This window comes from Carcharodon carcharias, chromosome 1, assembly GCF_017639515.1.
Source record: "Carcharodon carcharias isolate sCarCar2 chromosome 1, sCarCar2.pri, whole genome shotgun sequence".
Classification (NCBI taxonomy): Eukaryota; Metazoa; Chordata; class Chondrichthyes; order Lamniformes; family Lamnidae; genus Carcharodon; species Carcharodon carcharias.
Window position 1 is genome coordinate 136,183,079 of NC_054467.1, and position 24,317 is coordinate 136,207,395.

Here is a 24,317-nt window from a genome sequence, read left to right on the forward strand (position 1 = left end):
TTTGGTTTGGTTTTTCCCCATAAACCCTCTTTTATTTGGATACTACCTGCCATTCCCAGGTTGTTAATGCATACACATCCACCACTGAGGGATTAATGGCTGTGATGTGGTCAGTCAGGTTTGCCAAGCAATCGCTTGCAGTTAATCACAAGACAATAATGAGGTCAATATCCAGCAGAACAGCTTCCTGAAATTGTGATCTGATGCTGAACCCTTTTAGTGCAGACAATGACAGTAGATCCAAGCACATGCCCATTTAATCCAATACTTTATTAATGTATTTTGTAACATACAATTGTTTGCCTTTTTTATTTAAAACATTTCCTCCCTAACCTTGGTAATGTTAGACCATCTATGAAGCATATTGTTTGTCAGTGTTTGTTTTAAGGCACAGCATGGAGTCAAAAAAGTTGGATGGCAAGTTTGTTTGGTCCATTTTGGACAAATGTTGAAGTCACAAGAACGTTGATATGAAACACAACAGAAGCTTATAAATAAAGGAACAGTACGCCACTCATAGGATTTTCTCCTGTATTACTTCATCAATTAGTGTGTGCTAAAAAAGAATTTGAGAGGCGTTTCCTTTCCTCTATCCCTTGTGATATGGGTGGACTGAGGGAATTTTGGCTGACCAGTCTCAGCCTCCTGCAGTCTGGCTTTTCCATAGGCATGGCATAGAGCAAGGGCACACCTGAAAGGCTTACTCTGTCCAATGTTTACTATTTTATTATGCCTGATTTGAATACAGCACGGAATGCAAAAATTGAGCGAATGCTGCACATCTGTAATCCTTTACAATCTCCTTTTTTATTTAACTTCCTTTTTAACTTTAACCTGCAACAAGGTGGATTTCTCCATGACAACAACTGGCAGCCAGCTTCCTTGTAGACATCTAGAACACCACCAGTTGCTGAACAACCACTCATCTTGTCTTAGATGTGGCAAAATGGAATTAACCATTGTGAGAGCTGAGGAGCAGTGCCTCAGGTATGAAGGCTCTTGTGAGAAGGCGGTAGAATTTGCGCAGGAGTTCTCCAGCCTCTTGCTGTAATTTTAGTGGAAGATCATTGAAAATCCTGGAGACACATCAATAAAAACTCTTCCTGCTGTGTCTCTGGGGTTTCCACTAACCTTCTACCAATATCATTGTAGGAGATCAGGAGGGCACCATGTGGTCATAGCTACTGAATATTCTTAATTGTAAACAGATACACTAGCACTGAAATTCCTAGGGGGTTTTCAGGTTTCCCACCACAAATCTGGTAAGAGATCAGTAAAACCTCCAGAGACTTTCAGGCCCTGTGTCTTCTTAATGATATAACAATGCAGCCAAGCAAGATATGCTAGCAATGAAGTGAGTCTGTATAAATCAGAGAAAAGTAGAAGAGATCGAAAGGACTAATATTGCTTATCGCTTCAGCATAGCTGAAGGGAAGTTTTACTTGAAGCTTGAAAATGAAAAATAAGTTAGAAATAATTTCTTGGCCTATTAAACATCACAGAAATTCTATAGAAGATATTAATATATTTTTTCAAAGTTTGCACTAAGGATGACGGAAGCGTCAGGAGCTGCCGCTTTGGAACACTTAAGAAGAAACAATGAAGCTTAGAAACTGAGGCAATGGTCTCCACAGGAGTCTGAAATTCTGGGAAAAACTGCTGCTGTATGCAGAACCTGAGATGATACATGAAAATATGAAAGTGAAAACATTTTTGCTGTTAATAGGTACTCAGGATAACCAAATATACAGGAGGACACAATCTTCTGGAGTTACAGAAAAACCAACCTTTGTAGAGGTAGTGCAAACCTTTAATGAGAGTACAGTGATCCTAAAACTAATCAAAATTGTGAGCACTGATTACAACCAAGAGCTTGGGGTGCAGCTGCAGAAATTGGTCAGTTAACTGAAGTTGTGAGAAGCTAGCTGCAATTTGGGGGTTTCATAAAGCTTTGATAAGCGTTAAGGTCATGTGTGAAACTCAAGAGCTACATGTGAGGGAGAGGCTCCTTGGTGAAACAGAATTTGGTTTAGTAAAATGCCTAAACAACTGAACAGCTGTACGGCTTGCTAAAGAGTGCATCAGAAATGTAGAAAACTTAGACACAGGCCATGCTTTAACAGAAGCTGTGACTGAAGCATATGGATAGTGATATAGTGGCTCCAGTATCAATACATGAATGCTATGGGTTGGATGAACAATGAGAAGAAAGATATCCCACGTTGAGCTTACTAAATTATAGGAAATGTAATCATTTTGCCTCTCAATATTATGTCAAGGATCAAAGAAAGGTCAAAGGTCATACAACAGCAGACATGGAGAGTGAGCAAGAAGTCATTAAATCATCAAGCCTGTTGCCAGACGTGGAACAAGTCAGAGCTGATATTGGTAGCCACTACCCCAACCTGTAGTGTTGGTTTGTATATTTACAGCAGGCCAGTTAATTTTTAGTTAGCTTGTGTAATATGATCCTCAGCAAACAACAGATAAGTCTGAGAAAGGTGCACATTGAACAACCAAATTGGACCTTACAATGTACTACACTAAAACTTCAGAAATGCTGCAGAATGGATCCAAAGACTGTTAAGAAATGCCACAAAGAATTTTAGGTGCCAGAAATAGCACCTTTAATAATTTAATAATTGTACAGGGCCTTAGTGAGACCATACCTGGGGTATAGTGTGCACAGTTTTGGTCTTCTTAACTAAGGAAGGATAGCTTGTCATGGAGGGAGTGCAACAATGATTCAATAGACTGATTCCTGAGATGAGGGATTGTCCTATGAGGAGAAATTGAGTAGACTAAACTTATATTCCTTGGAGTTTAGAAGAATCAGAGGTAATCTCATCAAAACATATACAATTCTTAAGGGACTTGATAGGTTAGAAGCTGAGAAGGTCTTTTCCTTGCATGGCTAGGGATTCCAGAAATAGGGGTCACAGTCACAGAATAAGGGGTCACCCATTCAAGACTGAGATGAGGAGAAATTCTTTATTCAAATGCTTGTGGATCTTTGGAACTGGAATTAAGTATATTCAAGAAAGAGATCAATTGATTTTAGCATATGAAGTGGGGTTAAGGGATATGGGAATAATGCGGGAAGGTGGAGTTGAGGTAAAAGATCAGCCATGATCATACTGAATGATGGAACAGGCTCTAATCGCCTATTTTTTACATTCTTACATTTAAAGCAAAAATCAAAATCATATGAATGCTAGAAATCTGAAATAAAAACAGATAATGCCAGGAACAAGTGAGGTACGGTAGCATCTGTAAAGATAGAAACAAAGTTACCAGGCAAAATTTGCCATCAGCATGCAGGGGTGGGGCCTGATACGCCAACACGTAAAATGACGCACAATGATATCGGGCGTGCATCCCAACATCACTGCGCACCATTGCGATAATTCAGAGGGTGGGCGTGCTATGACTTCTAAGGTGTGCCCGCCATTAATTAATAGGTCATTTAAGGCCCTTGAGACAGCGATTTCTAGCTGCCTGTGAGATTTTCAGTGTGTCTCACAGGTGCTACGGGCAGGCGGGTAGCCCACATTTTTAAAAACCTCATCCATGGGTGGGAGGAGAGGGGTGAGTGGGCTCACGAATGCGAGTTATTAGTAATTTACTTTTTAAACTTACTGCTACTTGCTTGCGTGAACAGGACAGCTTCAATTTTCTTCAGAGCTGCTTTGACAGGAAAAACAGGCTTCAGGTCAGGACTCGGGGAGGCGATGGGATAGTAGTATTGATGCTGGACTAGTAATCCAGGGACCCAGGGTAATGCTCTGGGGTCCCAGGTTTGAATCCCATCATGGCAGATGGTGGAATTTGAATTCAATAAAAATCTGGAATTAAAAGTCTAATGATGACCATGAAAACATTGTCGATTGTTGTAAAAACCCATCCGGTTCACTAATGTCCTTTAGGGAAGGAAATCTGCTGTCTTTTCCTGGTCTGGCCTACATGTGACTCCAGACCCAAAGCAATGTAAATGCCCTCTGAAATGGCCTAGCAATCCACAAACCACTACAGAGACATAAAAAAGGAATGAAACCAGTCGGACGACCCAGCATCGACATAGGCACCGCAAATGACAATGGCAATCTCAGCCCTGTCAACCCTGCAAAGTCCTCCTCAGTAAAATCTGGGTGTTAATGCCAAAATTGAGAGAGCTGTCTCTCAGATTAGTCAAGCAACAGCCTTTCATGGTCATCCTCACAGAATCATACCTTACAAATAATGTCCCAGGCTCCGCCATCACCATCCCTGGTATTTCCTGTCCCACTGGCAGGACAGACCAGCAGAGGCGGTGGCACAGTGGTATACAGCTGGAAGGGAGTTGCCCTGGGAGTCCTCAACATCAACTCCAGACACCATGAAGTCTCATGGCATCAGGTCAAACATGGACAAGGAAACCTCCTGCTCAATACCACGGACTACCCTTCCCCAGCTTATGAATCAGTGCCCCTCCATGTTGAACATCATTTGGAGGAAGCACTGAGGGGGACAAGGGCACAGAATGTACTCTGGGTGGGGGACTTCAATGTCCATCACCAAAAGTGGTTCGGTAGCACTACTACTGACCGAGCTGGCCGAGTCCTAAATGACATAGCTGCTAGATTGGGTCTGCAGCAGGTGGTGAGGGAACCAACAAGAGGGAAAAACATACTTGAGCTCATCCTCACGAACCTGCCTGCCGCAGATGCATCTGTCCATGACAGAATAGGTAGGAGGACCATCACACAGTCATTGTGGAGATGAAGTCCCACCTTCACATTGAGCATACCCTCCATCGTGTTGTGTGATTTTGAATAGATCTAGCACCTCAAGACTGGGCATCCATGAGATGCTGTGGGCCATCAACAGCAGCACAATTGTACTTGAACACAATCTGTAACCTCATGGCCCAGCTTATCCCCCACTCTACCATTACCATCAAGCCAGGGGATCAACCCTGGTTCAATGAAGAGTGCAGGAGGGCATACCTGGAGCAGCACCAAGCATACCTAAAAATGAGGTGTCAACCTGGTGAAGCTATAAAACAGGATTATTTGTGTGCCAACCAGCATAAGCAGCAAGTGATAGACAGAGCTAAGCGATCCCACAACCAACGGATCAGGTCTAAGCTCTGCAGTCCTGCCACATCCCAGTCGTGAATGGTGATGGGCAATTAAACAACTCACTGGAGGAGGTGGCTGCACAAATATCCCCATCCTCACTAATGGAGGAGTCCAGCACATCAGTGCTAAAGATAAGGTTGAAGCATTCGCAACAATCTTCAGCCAGAAGTGCCAAGTGGATGATCCATCACGGCCTCCTCCGGTGGTCTCCAGCATCATAGATACCAGTCTTCAGCCAATTTGATTCACTCCATATGATATCAAGAAATGGCTGAAGGCACTGGATAGTGCAAAGTCTATGGGGCCTGATAATACTCCAGCAATAGTGCTGAAAACTTGTGCTCCAGAACTTGCCGCGCCCCTAGCCAAGCTGTTCCAGTACAGCTAGAACACTGGCATCTACCCGGCTATGTGGAAAATTGCCCAGGTACGTCCTGTGCACAAAAAGCAGGACAATTCCAATTTGGCTAATTACTGCCCCATTAGTCTACTCTCAATCATCAGTAAAGTAACAGAAGGGATTATTAACACTGCTGTCAAGCGGCACTTGCTTAGCAATAACCTGCTCACTGATGCCTAGTTTGGGTTCCACCAGGGCCACTCAGCTCCTGACCTCGTTACAGCCTTGGTTCAAACATGGACAAAAGAGCTGAACTCCAGAGGTGAGGTGAGAGTGACTGCCCTTGACAGCAAGGCAGCATTTGATCGAGTGTGGCATCAAAGAGCCCTAGCAAAGCTGGAGTCAATGGGAATCAGAGGGAAAACTCTCCGCTGGTTGGAGCCATACCTGGCACAAAGGATGATGGTTGTGGTTTTTGGAGGTCAGTTATCTTAGTTCCAGGACATCACTGCAGGTGTTCCTCAGGGTAGTGTCTTAGGCCCAACCATCTTCAACTGCTTCATCATTGACCTTCCTTCCATCATAAGGTCAGAAGTGGGGATGATCGCTGATGATTGTATAATGTTCAGCACCATTCACGACTCCTCAGATGCTGAAGCAGTCCATGTCCAAATGAAGCAAGACCTGGAAAATATCCAGGCTTGGGCTGACAAGTGGCGAGTAACTTTCGCGCCACACAAGTGTCAGGTGATGACCGTCTCCAACAAGAGAGAATTCAACCGTTGCTCCTTGATGTTCAATTGCATTAACTCACTGAATTCCCCACAATCAACATCCTGGGGGTCACCATTGTCCAGAAACTGAATTGGACTAGCCATACAAATACTGTGGCTACAAAAGCAGGTCAGAGGCTAGGAATCGTGCGCTGAGTAACCCACCTCTTGACTCCCCAAAGCCTGTCCACCATCTGTAAGGCACAAAAGGAGTGTGATGGAATACTCTCCACTTGCCTGGATGAGTGCAGCTCCTAAAGCACTGAAGAAGCTGGACACCAACCAGGACAAAGCAGTCCATTTGATTGGCACCACATCCACAAACATTCACTCCCTCCACTGCCGACGCACGGTAGTAGCTGTGTGTACCATCTACAAGATGCACTGCAGGAATTCACCAAGGCTCCTTCCAAACCCACGACCACTACCATCTAGAAAGACAAGGGCAGCAGACACACAGGAATACCACCACCTGGAAGTTCCCCTCCAAGTCACTCACCACCCTGACTTGGAAATATATCACCGTTCCTTCACTGTCACTGGGTCAAAATCCTGGAACTCCCATCCTAACAGCACTGTGGGTGTACCTACACCACATGGACTGCAGCGGTTCAAGAATGCAGTTCACCACCACCTTCTCAAGGGCAACTAGGGATGGGCAATAAATGCTGGCCCAGCCAACGAAGCCCACATCCCATGGATGAATGAATGCAAAAACAAAATTCTGCGTTGGGAGGGGGTTGTGGGGCCGCTGTGCTAAGTGACCCATGCCAACATGATCCTCACCCTTTCCGATCGCAAGAGGTCATTAAACCGCTTGCAGCACTGCACCCAGGTGCATCTCACCACATGGTGGGAGCTGACCCTTTCTGCCACCTCCTCCCAGGCACGTTTTGTCAGATGGGGGGGCTTCCTCCTCCCGTCCCTTGGCACAAGGATATCGCGGCGTGCTGCCACCTCCTCAAGGAGGGCAGTGAGGCACTCATCCAAAAACTTTGGGGCACACTGCCCCACTGGCCTGCCCTCCCATCTGGCCTGCTCTCCAAGAGCGTTGTCGGACATCCTCCTGTGGGACATCAGTTGCAACCTTTGGAAGGCTGCCTGAGCCGTTTTTGAATAGGCCGTCGAGTCACCATTGGAACCGATGGTCGTTGGAATCCCGCCGCTGCCTGCTCCTTCCTGCTATTCTCGGGAGCCGCAATTCACGCAGGATGGGCCTTAATTGGCCTGCCCACGTAAAATAGCGGTGCGGAGCCAATCACGGGCGGTGATTGGCTCTGCGCCTGCCCACACGTGCTTGCTAACAGCCCGCCCACCATAAGTAAAATCCAGGCCAACGTTTCAGGTCGATGACCTTTCATAAAAACTGAAAGATGCTAGAGATGAAGAGCCAGGGAAAGAGTGATATATATTTTTGGGATTAAGGCACTGAAAGAAATGGAATTAATCAAAGTTCAGAATGAAAGCATTTTTGTCACCATCACTGAAGTCACATTATAGTTAGAAGAAAGATCCAAGGAGCCTTAAAACAAAGTAACAAAGTATGAGATGTTTCTCAAGGAACAGGCTAAAGTGAAAATATTATCTGGAAATATATTCTGAGATAAACACAGTGATTGATCCACTCAAGGAAATACTTGTTGCACATAAGAAGCTTGCTCAATGAGGAACTTCAAAGATTGACCAACAATGATGCCCCAGTGAGCAAGCTGACAATATCCCAAGAACATAGGAATGGAATTAGCCATTCAGCCCCTTGACTCATGGCTGATCTGTACCTCAGCTTCACTTACCGCTCTTTGATCCATAGGGCAGAATTTTATGGCAGCAGGATTTTACATTCCTGCTGAAGTCAATGAAGTTTAGAATATCTCACCGCATTTTACCGCCCCGCCCCCGCCGAAACAGGGCCGTAAAATTCTGCCCATAATTCTTGATACCCCTACCCGACAAACATCTGTCAACCTGAGTCTTTAACATTTTAATTTATTCAACACCCTCAGCTTTTTGGAGCGTACAGTACCTGATTTCCACTATCCATGTAGAATTGCAATCCATTGGCTCCAATTTTAAGATTGTGGCCCTTGGTTCGGGATCACCCTCTGCAGAATAAATCATTTTAAACACTTCTATCAGATCAGCCATCAATCTTTTTCTAAATTCATGGAAATATGAGTCATATTTATGTAATCTGCTCTCCTGGTTCTACCCTTTAACCTTCATTACCATTCTAGTAAATCTGCACCAATCAAGGCCAATATGTTTTTCCTGAAATCAGGTGCTCAGAACTGAATGCAGTACTCTAAATAGGAGCGTACCAGGACTCTGTACAACTGAAGGATAATAGTATCACCTTTGAATTCCAGACCCACTGAGATAAAGACTAACATTCCATTAGCTTTCCTTATTGCACTTTTACCAGTGCTCTAGCTTTTAAGGATTTCTGCAGGTGGACATCCATCCTGGGGGTAACCACAGACCAGAAACTGAACTGAACCAGCCATATAAATACTGTGGCTACAAGAGCAGGTCAGAGGCTGGGAATTCTGCAGTGAGTAATCACCCCCTGTCCACAATCTACAAGGCACAAGTCAGGAATGTGATGGAATACTCCCCACTTGCCTGGATGAGTACTGCTCCAACAACACTCAAGAAGCTCAACATCATCCATTACAATGAAGCCTGCTTGATTGGCACTTCATCCAGCACCTTACATAGTCATTCTCTCCGCCACCGACGCACAGTAGCAGCAGTGCGTACTATCTGCTAGATGCACTGCAGCAACACACCAAGGCTCCTTCGAAAGCACCTTCTAAACCCGCAACCTCTACCACAAAGAAGAACAAGGGCAGCTGATGCATGGGAACACCACCAGCTGAAAATCCTCGCCAAGTCATACACCATCCTGACTTAGAAAAATATCACTGTTCTTTCAATATCCCTAGGAAAAATAGTGGAATTCCCAACAGCACTGTAGGTGCGCTTACACCACATGGACTGCAGCAGTTCAAGAAAGAAGCTCACCACCACCTTCTCAAGGGCAATTAGAGATAGGCAAAAAATGATGGCCCGCAGCTGATTTTGCTGCACTCCCCACCTTCCTGAAAATTTAAATGGGACGGGGTGACGTCAGGGCCTAGCCAGTGACGCTCAAATCCCATGGACAAAAGAAAAAAAATGCACTGAACTAAATAAACTATTTGTTGTCACAAGAAATGTAGCATGGCAACTTGCACAGTTTATGGATTAATATTTCATGGCTGTTCTAAGAATCAAGACTACCTGTATACTTCCCAAAATGATAGCAGCACCCCTTCACATTATGTGGTGTCTCATCCATAAAACACTGGCCCCGCACTTTTGTGCAGTGCAGTTGTAATTACAATAAAATGCTGTACGGGGACATATATGCAACAGTTTTTTTATCAATAATGTTGCAACATAATCTATGGTACACACGAAAATTATTGACACTTCTTTTGAATTCCAGATAGCCTTCAAATATGAAATATTTTATGGAGAGTCACTCCATATGATCATCTATATTGTAACACACTCATTTAAAGTCATGACTTTAAAACATGGGTTTAAAATTACTAATAACTTTCATAGCATGTGATTTTTTTGCTTAAGTTTTGGCACTCTATTAAAAATTTGTAGCTTTTTTCAAGTTGCTAAGAAATGCTCAGAACGCACCACTTGCTATATAAAATTTCAGAATGTGGGGATCAATGCGGTATGTATAGATATTCATGGAATTTGGCATGGGATGATGTGTTGCCCCGCTCATTAACAATAATGGTAAAAATCCCATAATTTTAACACATTGGGCCTGAATTTTGCCATTGGTGAGCAGGGAGTGGGGCCCACTCGCCGATGCATAAAATGACGCGGGATGACATCAGGCGGAACCCCCGACGTCATCCCGCCCCATTTAAATTTTCAGGAAGGCGGGGGCGCAGCAAAATCAGCTGCGGGCCTGCCGACCTGTCAATGGCCAATTGAGGCCATTGACAGGATCAATTAAACAATTAAAGGACCTGCCCTTAAGGTTGTCGGGCAGGCCAGGAGCCTCAGCGGCAAATAGAAAAAACATGAAACCTCATCAACCGACGGGATGAGGTTTCATGTAGGTTTTTAAAAAGTTAACAAACTTATTGTGTAAATTATGAACATGTCCCATCTCATGTGACATTGTCATATGAGGGGGGACATGTTAGGGAAGTTTTTTTTCTATTTTTCATATTTTTAAAAGTGTCAGCAATCTCCCTGAGGCAGCACTTAGCCTCAGGGAGATGTGTGCTCTTTTGCGCCCATGCATGAAAGAGCGCACTCTCACTTTTGGGGAATTTCCCCCATTGCCCGCACAGTGCATAGCGCTTCCCACCAGACCTCACGCTGGCCGGTCCTTAATTGGCCCTCCCACGTAAAATGACGGCGTGGCCCACTTCTCCGGCGGGGATCGGCTCCCCACCTGCCAGAGATTGGGTCAGGCCCGCCCGCCCTACAGGCAGAAAATTCTGGCCATTAAATCTTAGTTTTTAACAGTGAGGAACCAGTACAGGGGAACATTTAGTGGAAATGAATCTGGCAAGTATGACATTTTACTTTTTTATTATATTGCATTTTGATTTATTTTACCACGTTTTAGATGCTCAAGAATTAGCATTGTTTAATTTGTTTATTTGGTGCCTTAACAGTTAGCTGGTTCAATTGATTCATTAGTTGCTTTAGATAGTGTAGTTAAATGTTTTCTGATTGGCTGTTCTTTTTTTTTCTGTGCCAGCTGAGCTCACGTGAGAGTTGCACAAGTGAAAATGTGAGCTTACTAGAAAGAAATCCACTTGCATGGATAGAAATAAAACAGTATTGCAAATGAATTGATTGGTGCTAACTTACTGGAAGGTTTTTGCCATTTTTAAACTTGGAAGTGAAACCAGAAGTCATATGCCAATCAAATATGCCATTGTTAGTTCCAGATAGTCCCATTTGTACAGGTGATTGTCTTTTACAGTGCTTGTGAGGTTCAAGTCTTTTGGATATTGCATAGGGCAAGTTCAAAGAAGCAGAGCTGGTTGCATAATCTGAATAACCAAGTTGTGTGTAATTGTCATCTTTGATAGGCTTTATAAATAGAGGCATGTAGCACAAAAGCCAAGAAGTTTTGCAGAATTTATATAAAACAGTTTGACCTACTGTGGATACGATTCCCAATTCTGGGCACTGGAAGGATGTGAAGGCTTTGTAGAGGGTTCAGATGAGATTGACTAGAATGGCTGCAGGGATGAGGGGTTACAGAGAAGCTGATGTTGTTCTCTTTAGAGTCAAGAAACCTGAGGTGATTTAATGGAGGTGTATAAAATTAGGAAGGGTTCAGATAGAATTAATTAAGACTGTTTTCAATGGCTGAAGGATCAGTAATCAAATGGCCCAGATTTAATTTCATTTAAGTTAATTTTCAAAAGAACTAAAGGCAACACAGGAAGAGTGGTTAGGATTTGGAATGCACTCCCTGAAATTGTGGTGGATACAGATTCAAATTCATGTCTAAAAGGAAATCGGATAAATACTTGGAGGAAAAAATTATAGGGGAAAAGCAGGTGAGAGGGAGCAATAGGACTGACTGGATTTTCCTTCAAAAGAACTGCCGCAGACTCAATGGGCTGAATGGCCTCATTCTGTATTGAACTATTCTATTCTATAGAACTCAAAGCACATGGCAAAGGTACTCGACAGAAGCTGTTGAAAGTTAAAGGAGTCGGGGGTGGGGAGGGGAAATAAGGGGCTTAGAAACAGGAGAAGCACCAAGGCCCCTGATTTCTCTCCCTGGCCCTGAGAAAGAGTAGTCCTGAGCAATGAGAGACCAGCGGACCTCAACCTTGATCTGTAGCTGACCTAAAACTATTAAGGAGTTAAAAATCACTAAATTGTTCTGTTTCTTTTTAATAAACTAAGAGAAAATAATGAGTGGGGGTGGGGCTAGAGCCTTTGATGTGTAGCACCTTTGTGATTGGGAGGTCTTTGTTTCTCATTGTACCTGTGACAAGACAATCTGCCTGCTTGTACTCAAGCTCAAAGTTTCTGATCTTGAGAATTAATTTGGGATACTTGGATTAGATTTTAAGTTTCCCTGCTGGTTGGCAAACTCAAATGGCAGATTGACTGCCCATTAAACATCCCATCCAACCTTTCCTTCCATTGAAAATCAGGAGAGATGTTTAACAGGTGGCTGATCTTATCTTGTCCATTTTACAAACCCTAAATTCAAAATTAGCCCCCAGATAGTAATTAGAATGTGAAGGAAGTCAAAAAGAAACAGAAAAGGGTCTCCTCACAATCTTGCAAACACCCTGTGGTATGGAAGTTATGCCAGAAGACTGGAGGACTGCCTATATACGACACTTGTTTTCAAGCAGTGAGAAAGGAATAAAGCAGGTAATTGTAAACCAGTCAACCCAGCATTTGTGGAGAGAGGAACAGAGTTAACATTTCAGGTCGATCATACTGAGTATTTCCAGCATTTTCTGTCTTTATTTCAGATTTCCAGCATCCACAATATTTTGCTTCTCTAGCCTAACATCTATAGTGGGTAAGCTTCAAGGAACAATAATACAGAATAAAATGAAGAGTCAGTTAGAAAGACTTCAGTTAATTGAGGATTTCCAACACTAATTTGTAAAAGGGAAATCATGTCTGACAAACTTAATAGAGTTCTTTGAGGAAACTCAGTGTACACTGACAAGGAAATATTTTGAATGTTGTATGTATGGATTTTCAAAAGGAGTTTGATAGGATCTGCAGAGATTGGTTGTTGACTAATGAAAGCACATTATATTAAAGGTAATTTGGCTACGCGGGGAAAATTGGCTCAAGAAAAAACAGCCTAATCGTTACTGGATTTTTTTGGGGGTCTGGAGGAATGTGAACAGTTGTGGCCCTCAGGGATCAGGGTTAGGACTATTTCCCTCCTCAGTTTTCACAAATGATCTGCACTAAGGCTTATAAGTCACAATATCAACATTTTCAGTTGATACAAACTAGTGCTTATGATTAACTGTGTTGTGGACTATAATTGACTTCAGGAGGTCAGATGCAGATTGACAGATTGGACAAAGAGATGACAAATTAAATTTCATGAATAATGTGAGTTTTGTTTTACTTGTTCATGGGATGTGAGCATCATTGGCAAGGTCAGCATTTATTGCCATCCCTAATTGCCCTTGAGAAGGTAGTGTGGAACTGCGTTTTTGAACCGCTAGTCCTTTTGGTGTAGGTACACCCAAAGTGCTTGGCTTGGCCTAAATAGCCAAGTGGTTATGGTACTGTGCTTGTAACGCCAAGATCAAGAGTTCAAATCTCACAATGGCAAACTATGAAACAATGTAACTTCATCTGAATAGGAACAGATGGAAATGTGTTTGTACTCGAAAGAGTTACACCCAAAGTGCTTTTAGAGAGGGGGTTCCAGGGTTTTGACCCAGCAACTCTGAAGGAACAGCGACATATTTCCAAGTCAAAGCGTTGCCTTACTTAGAGGGAAACTAGCGGGTGGTGGTGTTCCTACTTAATATCTAACATCTGCTGTCTTTATTATTCTAGTAGAGTTTGTGGGTTTGGAAGCTACTGTCAAAGGAGCCTTGGCAAGATGCTGCAATGCATCTTGTATAGGATACACATTGATGCTAATGTGCGCCAATCCTAGAGGAACTGAGTGTTTAAGGTGGTGATGGGATGCCAATCAAGCCGGCTGCTTTGTCCTGGATGGTGTCAAGCTTCTTGAGTGTTGTTGGAGCTGCACTCATCCAGCAAGAGGAGAGTATTCCATTGTATTCTTGACCTATGTCTTGTAGATGGTGGACAGGCTTTGGGAGTCAGGAGGTGAGTTGCTTGCCACAGAATTCCCAGCATCTGACCTGCTCTTGTAATCACAGTACTTATATGGTTGGTTCAGTAAGCTTCTGGTCAATTGTAACTCTCAGGATGTTGATGGGGGACAATTAGCAATGGTAATGCTGTTGAACACCAAGGAGAGATGGTTAGATTCACTCTTGTTGGAGATAATTATTGCTTGGTACTTGTGTGGCAAGATTGTTATTTGCCACTTTTAAGTTTTCAGTGGAAAGATAAAGAAAACAAATATGCATTAATTGGTAAAACCTTAAAAGCAGCAAAAGAGCAGGGGCTCCAGTCAGAAACGTTTTTTTAAAGTAGGAGTGGAAGTTGATAAAGCTGTTCAAAAAAGGAAATTTAATCCTAGGTTTACAAATATAGGCTAAACCTATATAAATCATTAATTAGGTCACACTTCAAGGATGAGGACACATTTTCTGAATCCATGCCCTTACAAATTTTCTGTTATTGAACAACGTGTGTTAGCTGCAGGCAAAGATTCCTTGCCGCGGGCAAGGATTCAGAAATCCAGTTTCCTTGTGTCCAGTTTTGGCTGCCCTACTTTAAGGAGGATATAATGAGAGCTATAAGTTCCTGCAGGTTTGTTCCTCATTCTCTCTCGCTCACTATTTGGAGGTCTATGGAATACCCCAAGTAGCGTATTCTTGCCTTTTTGACTTCTCAACTCTAACCATATGGACTCTGCCCTTGCTCCCTCAAGTACATCCCCTCTTTCCTACACTACAATGTCTTTCATAATCATTACTGCCAATCCACCTTCCTTTTTCCCTTCTCTACATTTTCTGAACACTTTATATCATTGTAAATTAAGCATCCAATCCTCACTGTTTTAAGCCATGGTTCTGTTATTACCACTACATCATATTCCCAAACTGCTTTTTTGTGCCTGTAGCTCAACAACCTCATTCACCACACTTTGTGTATTTACATACATGCATTGTTATCCTGCCTGTTCATTCCTCCTAGTTCTTCTTAGTCCCCTTCTATCTGATATGGTACTACTTCCTTTTCTAGTGAGGACATTGGTCCCAGTCCTGTTGAGGTGAACTGGGTGCATTCTGTCCCAGAACTGGTCACAATGCCCCAAGATTCTGAAGCCCTCCCTCCTGCACCATGCTGCAAGCCACGCAGTGATCCTTTCTATCTTCCTATTTCTACTCTGGCTAGCGCATGGCACTAGGAGTAATCTAGAGGTTACTACCTTCGAAATGCTACAGTTTAACTGCCCCCTAACTCTTCAAAATCTGACCATATGATCTCATTACCTGCTCTCTCAGTCGTTGGTACCAACACATACCACAACTTCTCGCTCACTCCCTCCCCACTGCAGAATATTCTGTACCATCTCTGTGTCCTTTATGCTGGCACCAGGGAGGCAACACACCTTTCGGGACTCACAATGACAGTTATAGAAATACTTTTCTGTCTCCCTAACTATGAAATCTCCAATAACAACAGCATTTCTCCGTTTTGCTGTTCCCTCCTGTATTGTCTGTTGCCTATTGGTGCCATAGTCTAGGATGCATTCCTTCAGGGTATCGATACTCCCAGCAGTCTCTAATACTATATATCTGTTTGAAAGTGTCACATACCCTGAAATTCCCTGCACTTCCTGCCTCTTCCTACTCTGCCTTATAGCCACCCACCTACTATTCTGAACTCTCATTGCCTGTGAAGTGACCTCCTCCTGGAAAATACAATCCAGGGAATTCTCATCCTCGGTGATGCTCTACAGTGACTCCAGCTGCCCCCCAAGCTTGGAATTCCGGAGCTCGAGCTGGAACAGCTGGTGACACTTCCTACATACGTAGTCACCGTAGGCACGTGAAGTGTCCTGGAGTTCCCACTTGGTGCAGGAATTGCAGCAACAGGTCTCAGATGCACATCCATGATGTTAAAAAACCTTCCCTGTTCCTAGTTAGTCCTCTTTTTAAACTATTAATTTTAATGAATAGCACTAGACCTGCTCTGTGTTTATGCACTTATTCATTCACTTACTGTTACACAAGCCCTGATTGAATATTTTATAAATTTCCAAACATCTAATTTGAATGAATACCCTAGTTTAGAGAGGGACAAGAGAAAAATACTCACCAACCAATCATTTATCTACTTCTCTTTAATGTCACATTAAGATGTTTTTGAATGTGGCCAGTAGGTTCTGAACTCATGCACCTCCCACATGTCTCACTCAGTTCTCACTCTCAGTGCTCTGCAGCCACTCTTATCTTCTGCTGATCTCACTCTGTTCCAACTCCCATTGATGCCACTGCTACCTCCCCACTGGTCTCGCTCTGTTCTCACTCTCACTTCTGCTGCCGCTCTTCTGTCCCCCATTCATCTCACTCGAGTTCTCAGTTTCTTGTTGGTGTTCCCACTCAAGGATATTTTTCTTTTCGCAACTTCAACAATGAAATGACTCTTTCTGCAAATAGCTATTATTTTGTGCCTAAGCATTATGCCAACTTTAGTCCCAATTGAGAATATTATATTGTGAGGCACAGTATTTCTCAGAACATAGGCCAGAATCTTTGGCTCGGAGTGTGGGGGCAGAGCCCACTTGCTGACACATAAAATGATGCGTGGTGACATTGGGCATGTGTCCCGACATCACCGCGCGTCATTCAGGTCTTCAGATCGGCGGGCACGCACCAGAGTCGGCTGCGTGCCCACTGAACTGTCAAAGGCCTATTGAGGCCATTCAAATGTTAATTAAAATAATTAACAGAGCTACCCATCCAACTTTAAGGTTGGCAGGCAGGGGAAGAGCCCAGGTGGCCTTCACACTTATCATGAAACCTCATCCACAGTCAGGATGAGGTTTCATGAAGGATTTATAACTTAAATAAATATTTTCATTAAACTTCATTGACATGTCCCAGCACATGTGACACTGTCACATGAGGGGACATGTCTGAAAAAAATGTTTTTCTCTCTTTATTTAAAATTTTCAAAATGTATTTAAACTCCCTGAGGTAGCTCTGTGCCTCAGGGAGATTTCTGCACTCTTTCATGTGCATGCACGAAAGAGCACAAGCCCCAACTCGGCCTACTCCCCGACCCGCACAGCGAGCACTCAGCGCTTCCAGGTGCACGTCACACTGGGCGAGCCTTAATTGGCCTGCCCAAGTAAAATGGCGGCATGCAGCCCATGCCTGCTCTCACTCAACCTCCCTGACGGGGAGAAAGTTCTCCCCATAGATACAAGAGTAAGCCCAGGAGGCTGTACCACCATTCAATGAGATTATGGCTGATAGAGTCATAGAGTCATAGAGGTATACCACACAAAAAAAGGTCCTTCAGTCCATCGAGTCTGCACTGGTCAAACAAGTACCTAACTATTCTAATCACATTTTCCAGCACTACGCCCATAGCCTTGAATGCCATGGCATCGCACGTGCACATCCAAATATTTCTTAAATGTTATGAGGGTTTCTGCATCTACCACCCTGTCAGGCAGTGAGTTCCAGATTTCCACTGCCCTCTGGGTGAAAAAATTCTTCCTCACATCTCCTCTAAACCTCCTGCCCCTTACCTTAAATCTATGCCCCCTGGTTATTGATCCCTCCACCAAGGGGAAAAGTTCCTTCCTGTCTACCCTATCTATGGTCCTTGTAATTTTATACACTTCAATCATGTTCCCCATCAATCTCCTCTGTTCCAGGGAACATAACGCCAGTCTATCCAATCACTCCTCATAACTAAAACTCTCCAGCCCAGGCAACATCCTGGTAAATCTCCTCTGCACTCTCTCCAGTGCAATCACATCCTTCTTATAATGCGGATTCTGGAACAGCATGCAATACTCTAGCTGTTGCCTAACCAGCGTTTTATACAGTTCCAGCATAATTGCTCTGCTTTTATATTCTATGCCTCGTCTAATAAAGACAATTATCCCATATGCCTTCTTAACCACCTTATCTACCTGTCCCACTACCTTAAGGGACCGGTGGACATGCACACTAAGGTCCCTTTGATCCTCGGTACTTCCCAGGATCCTATCATTCATCGTGTATTCCTGTGCCTTGTTTGTCCCGCCCAAGTGCATCACCTCACACTTATCCAGAGTAAATTCCATTTGCCACTAATCAGCCCATCTGACCAGCCTGTCTATATCCTCCTGTAATCTAAGGCTATCCTCCCCACTATTTACCACCCCACCAGTTTCCGTGTCATCCGCGAAATAACTGATCAACCTTCCTATATTCAAGTCTAAATTGTTTTTATATACCACAAACAGCAAGGGACCCAACACCGATCCCTGTGGAAGCCCATTGGACACAGGCATCCAGTCACAAAAAGACCCCTTGAAAATCACCCTCTGCTTCCTTCCACTCAGCCAACTCTGGATCCAATTTGTCAAATTGCCTTGGATCCCATAGGCTCATACCTTCGTTATCAGTCTCCCATGCGGGACCTTATCAAGAGCCTTGCTGAAGTCCAAGTAGACCACATCAAATGCATTGCCTTCATCTGCACACCTGGTTACCTCTTCGAGAAATTCATTCAAATTGGTCAGACATGACCTCCACTTAACAAAACCATGCTGACTGTCCTTGATTAATCCCTGCCTCTCCATGTGTAGATTAATTCTGCCCCTCAGTTTCCTCACCACTGAGGTTAGACTGACTGGCCTGTAGTTCCCTGGTTTATCCTTTCCTCCTTCTTGAATAACAGTACCACACTGGCTGTCCTCCAGTCCTCTGGCACCTCTCCTGTGGCCAGAGAGATATTGAAAATTATTGCCAGCACCCTGTTATCTCCTCCCTTGCCTCACTCAACAGGCTAGGATACATTTCATCCGGGCCTGGAGATTTATCTATTTTTAAGTCTGTCAGAACACTTAGAACTTCCTCCCTTTCTGTGCTAATTTCTCTAATTATATCACAATCCTTCTGCCTGATTTCCATGCCCACGTCATCCCTCTCACTTGAGAACGCTGACACAAAGTATTCATTTAGAACCCTACCTACGTCTTCCGGCTCCACACACAAATTACCACTATGGTCCTTAATTGGCCCTACTCTTTCCCTAGTTATCCTCTTACTCATAATGTACTTGTAAAATAACTTTGGATTTTCCTTTACTTTACCTGCCAATGCTTTTTCATGCCCCCTTTTTGTTCTCCTAATTTCCTTTTTAAGTTCCCCCCTACACATTCTATACTATGTTCTGCAACCCAACTCCAAGGGCAGAATTATCGCCCCATCGGGGGGAAGTTTAAGAGCGGGCACACCGAGATGCGCCTCCGATCAGCGTCCCCGATTGGGGGCAGGCTGTCATTTTATGTGGGAGGGCCAATTAAGGCCTACCCAGCATGATGTCCGCAGGGAAGTGCAATGCACTCCCTGTGCCGGCGGAGGGGGGACTCCCTGAGCCGAGAGGATCTCTTTTGAGCATGCACATGAAAGGGCACACTCATCTCCCTGAGGCTAAGTGCTGCCTCAGGAAGATCGGCTGTATAATAAAAAATCTGATAAATAAAAATAAAAAAATTTCCCTGACATGTCCCCTCATGTGACATTGTCACATGAGCTGGGACATGTCCATAACTTTTACATACACTTTAATTACATTTTTTAAAACCTTCATGAAACCTCATCCCCTCCATGGATGAGGTTTCATGTTTTTTTAATGCCCGCCAGGGCTCCTGGCCTGCCCACCAACCTTAAGGTTGGACGGGCAGGTCCACTAATTACTTTAATGACTCTGTCAATGGCCTCAATTGGCCATTGACAGGTCAGCGGGCACACAGCTGATTCTGCTGAGCCCCCGCCTACCTGAAAATTTAAATGGAGCGGATTGGCATCGGGGGTTCCGCCCGACATCATCCCCCTTCATTTTATGTGTTGGCGAGCAGGCCCTGCCCCCTGCTCACCGACCAGGGAATCCTGGCCCAAGGACTTGTTTTTGCTCCATATCCCTTAATACCTTTGCATAACAAAACAATCTATCAAGCTCAGATTTAAAATTTACAATTGATCTAGCATCAAATGGTATTTGCGAAAGAGAGTTCTGAATTTCTACCACCCTGCGTGTAGAAGTTCCTTAATTCTCTTTTATTCATTCATGGGATGTAGCTATCACTGGCAAGGCTAGCATTTATTGCCCATTACTAACTGGCCTTTCACTCTTGAAAGGTCTCATTTTTAGATGATGCCCCCTACTCTTAAGGCCCCCAACCAGAAGAAATAGTTTCTCTCCACCTGACCCATCTATTTCCCTTAACATTTTGAAAACTTCAATGAAATCGTCTCTGAATCTTCCAAATTGCAGGGAACACAACCCTAGCTTTTTGTCATCTCTTCCTGTAATATAACACTTGGAGTTTAGATATTTAGATATTTAGATTCTAAATATCAACTGGTAAACCTTTGTTGCACAAGCTCCAAGGTCGATATAACCTTCCTAAGGTGCAGTGCCCAAATCTGTCCACAGTGGAATTTTCTGTGCCTGCTGGCATCAGGCATCATGGCGGGCATGAGTGGACAATATGGTGGCAAGGCCAAAAATCAGTTTGCAATTGTCCACTCCACCCGTCAATGCTGGGCTGCATTTCCCGCTACCAGACATCAAGAAATTCATTATAATACATCTGCATATCATAATAAGCCCAGCTCATCAGAATCATCCCCCCCACCCCAGTCAAATGTACAGCACACATTGGCAGGAAAACACGCCGGTACAGAACAAATATTGACAAATGTAATGTGTAGAAGTCGGAACTTCGCATCAGGGCATTTGATCACATTGTGGACATCCGTGGAACAGAAGGTGCTGAAGCCTGACAGCAACGGAGCCTTGGAGGAACTTCCATTGCATGCTGGGTTGATTCTCATGGACATGGTTCCGCTGCGAAGCATCTCACGGAAGGTGGAAAATCACCACTGAGGATCTGCTTTGGGACTTCAGTGTCTTGGCCATGGTCCACTACGGATGATCATTGAGGGGCTGGAGAGGAAGGTCCAGATGTGAGTGGGAGAGGAAGATGTACCAGAGAGTGTGAGAGAAACAGCGGGGTCACTTACAGCGAGACAGTGTGAGAGGAGCAGAGCCTTTAACAGTGACAGAGTGAGGGAAGAGTGTAAGACTATTAAAGAGCATGAGAGGTAAAACAGCACGGAGAGCAGCTGATTGGTGAGTAGGATTGGTGAGTATTTCTAGTCTTTAATGTAAGGCCTTTAGTTTGTGTTTAGTTCTCTAGTTTTTTGTTCTCTGTTTCTTAAAGATAGCTTAAGTATAAGATCGATACCGGTGTGTATAAAAAATAATTATAATAAAGTCTAAAAAGTGGGGATACTAGAGTAATTAATTGATCAATTGAATAAAATACGATGGTGATGACAGGTCAGGTGATGTGTTGCTGCTGCAGCCAAACGTAAACTGGGCGACCGCTTTGCAGAACACCTGCAGTCTGTCCACAAGAATGACCCAAACCTCCCTGTCGCTTGCCATTTTAACACTCCACCCTGCTCTCTTGCCCACATGTCTGTCCTTGGCTTGCTGCATTGTTCCAGTGAAGCCCAATGCAAACTGGAGGAACAGCACCTCATCTTCCAACTAGGCACTTTACAGCCTTCCGGACTGAATATTGAATTCAACAACTTTAGGTCTTGAACTCCCTCCTCCATCCCCACCCCCTTTCTGTTTCTTCCCCCTTCCTTTTGTTTTTTCCAATAATTTAGATAGATTTTTCTTTTCCCACCTATTTCCATTATTTTTAAATCTTTTATGCCCCCCCACCCCCACTAGAGCTATACCTTGAGTGCCGTACCATCCATTCTTAATTAGCACATTCGTTTAGATAATATCACCAACTTCAACACCTCTGTGTTCTTTTGTTGTTTTGTCTGTGACATCTTTTGATTATCTGCTCCTATCACTGCTTGCTTGTCCCTACAACCACACCACCCCTCTCCACTTTTCTCCCCCCACCCAAACCCCCCTCCCCACCCACCTTATACCAGCTTATATTTCACCCCTCTCCTTGGATTCACCCAGTTCTGTTGAAAGGTCATGAGGACTCGAAACATCAACTCTTTTCTTCTCCGCTGATGCCGCCAGACCTGCTGAGTTTTTCCAGGTAATTCTGTTTTTGTTTTGCAAAAGTACACAGCCTTACTCAGAAATGGGAAGCAGCCACCACTAGCAGGCAAATTAAAAGAGATAAGTTAGCAGCAAAAACATAACATAATGGTAACTGAGGTGGAAGCAGACAACCTTGTAATGAATCACAGTTTTAAAAAATTTAAAGTATTTTCTATCATCGAAATGGACACCTCATGAGGCATTATAAAGAGAGAACCAGGCAGACTTTCAGAGATTAACAGCATTGAAAAGCCTGAAGAAACAGATTCAGATATTTATTCATTATATAATTTAAAGGTACAAAGAACAGAGCCTACTTATCTAACCATGAGAATGAATGAGAGGCCTATCAGAATGGATGTGGATACTGGAGCAGCCACTAGGTGATAGGTGAGCATACTTTTAAACACCTGAATCATGGTGAACGTAAACTCAATTCGGAAGAAACTGATGCCAAATTGAAAACTTACACGGGAGAAGACATACAAGTCAAGGGCATATGTAAAGTCACAGTGTACTACGGAGGTCAAACAATAAAATTAGCCTTGATAGTTGTAGCAGGCGAGGGATGTAGTCTCCTTGGATGAAATTCGCTGGAAGAAATTAAATTGGAATGGACTGAAATCTTCCAACTGAGAACTAATGGACTGTCTGAGCTACTACAAAAATGTGCCTCAGTTTTCAAGGAAGAACTTGGAAAGATTGAGGGGCTACAAGCAAAATTTCATGTAGATCCAGAGGCAACACCAAGATTCATGAAGGCAAGACCAGTATCTTATGCAATGTGGGAAAAGGTAGATGCCTAACTGGACAGATTAGTAAAACAGGGAGTGATACAACCAGTGCAGTTTTCAGAGCGGGCAGCACCAATTGTACCTGTTCTCCTGACTGAAGCATTCAAATTTGTGGGGACTACAAATTAATAGTCAATAAAGTGGCTAAGTTCAAAAATTGAAGACTTGTACACTAAACTGGCAGATGGAACAGCCTACACGAAGCTTGATATGAGTCATGCTTATCAACAACTGGAATTAGAAAGGCCTCCCAGAAATTTGTCACCATTAATACACACAAAGGGTGGTAATAAACACCTGTTTACCTTTTGGCATAACTTCAGCTTGCGCCATATTCCAAAAAACCATAGAAAGTTTACACAGGGTCTGCCCCACATTGTAGTTTATTTGGATGACATTCTCGTGACTGGACTCACTGACAATAAACATTTGATGAACTTGGAAGAAGTTTTGAAACTGAATTTCTCAGTCACTCTCATGGTTACATAGATAGGTTCTGTTCTTCCTACCTTTTTCACAGTTTAGAGTGCAGTTGAAAAAAGAAAAGTACACATTCCAAGTGAAAGAGGTAACTTACCTAGATCACAAGGTAGATTCACAAGGCCTACATCCAGTTGAAGAAAAGGTGGAAACTATTAGAGAAGCAGCAGCACCAAAGAATACATCTGAACTACAATCATTCTTGGGGATGATCAGTTACTTTGGACGCTTCTTGCCTGATTTGTTGACAGAACTGGGACCGCTGTATTGTTTGCTCAAGAAAAACACCACAGGAAGAAGCTTTCATAAAAGTGAAACAGTTGTTACAACCATCTACACTTCTAGTATGTTTTGACCCAAAAAAAGAGTTGATGTTAATGTGCAACGCATCTCCCTATGGAGTGGGAGCAGGCTTTCCTATCGAATGGATGATGGATCAGAACGACCTACAGGATATGTATCGAAAACACTCATTACAGCAGAAAAAGGGTACTCTCAAATAGAGAAAGAAGGCCTGTCATATCATTTTTGTTAATAAGACGTTTCACCAATACGTACATGGCCATCAGTTTACTATCATATCGGACCACAAGACATTATTGGGATTGTTCAGCAAAGTCAAGGCTTTACCCCCTATAGCTTCAGCTAGAGTACAAAGTTGGGGACTGATCTTGGCAGCATATGAGTATACTTTCATTCATAGACCCGGAAGTCAAATTGCAAATGCAGATGCACTGTCGTTTGTTCTTGCAAGTAAAAGTTGAGGATGTTCCAATTCCTCAAGAAATCGCTCTATTATTGAACTTCCTGA

General features: G+C 43.5%; 1 protein-coding gene across 1 annotated transcript in view; it reads left to right on the top strand.

Annotated features, from left to right (window-relative positions):
- LOC121275357 overlaps positions 1-24,317 on the top strand; it is a 35,120-nt gene that overhangs the window by 3,550 nt on the left and 7,253 nt on the right. The window contains exon 2 of the mRNA XM_041182870.1: positions 22,530-22,622. Within this exon, the coding sequence (XP_041038804.1) occupies positions 22,570-22,622 (53 nt within the window). The 5' untranslated portion in view covers positions 22,530-22,569. The remainder of the gene's footprint in view (positions 1-22,529; positions 22,623-24,317) is intronic.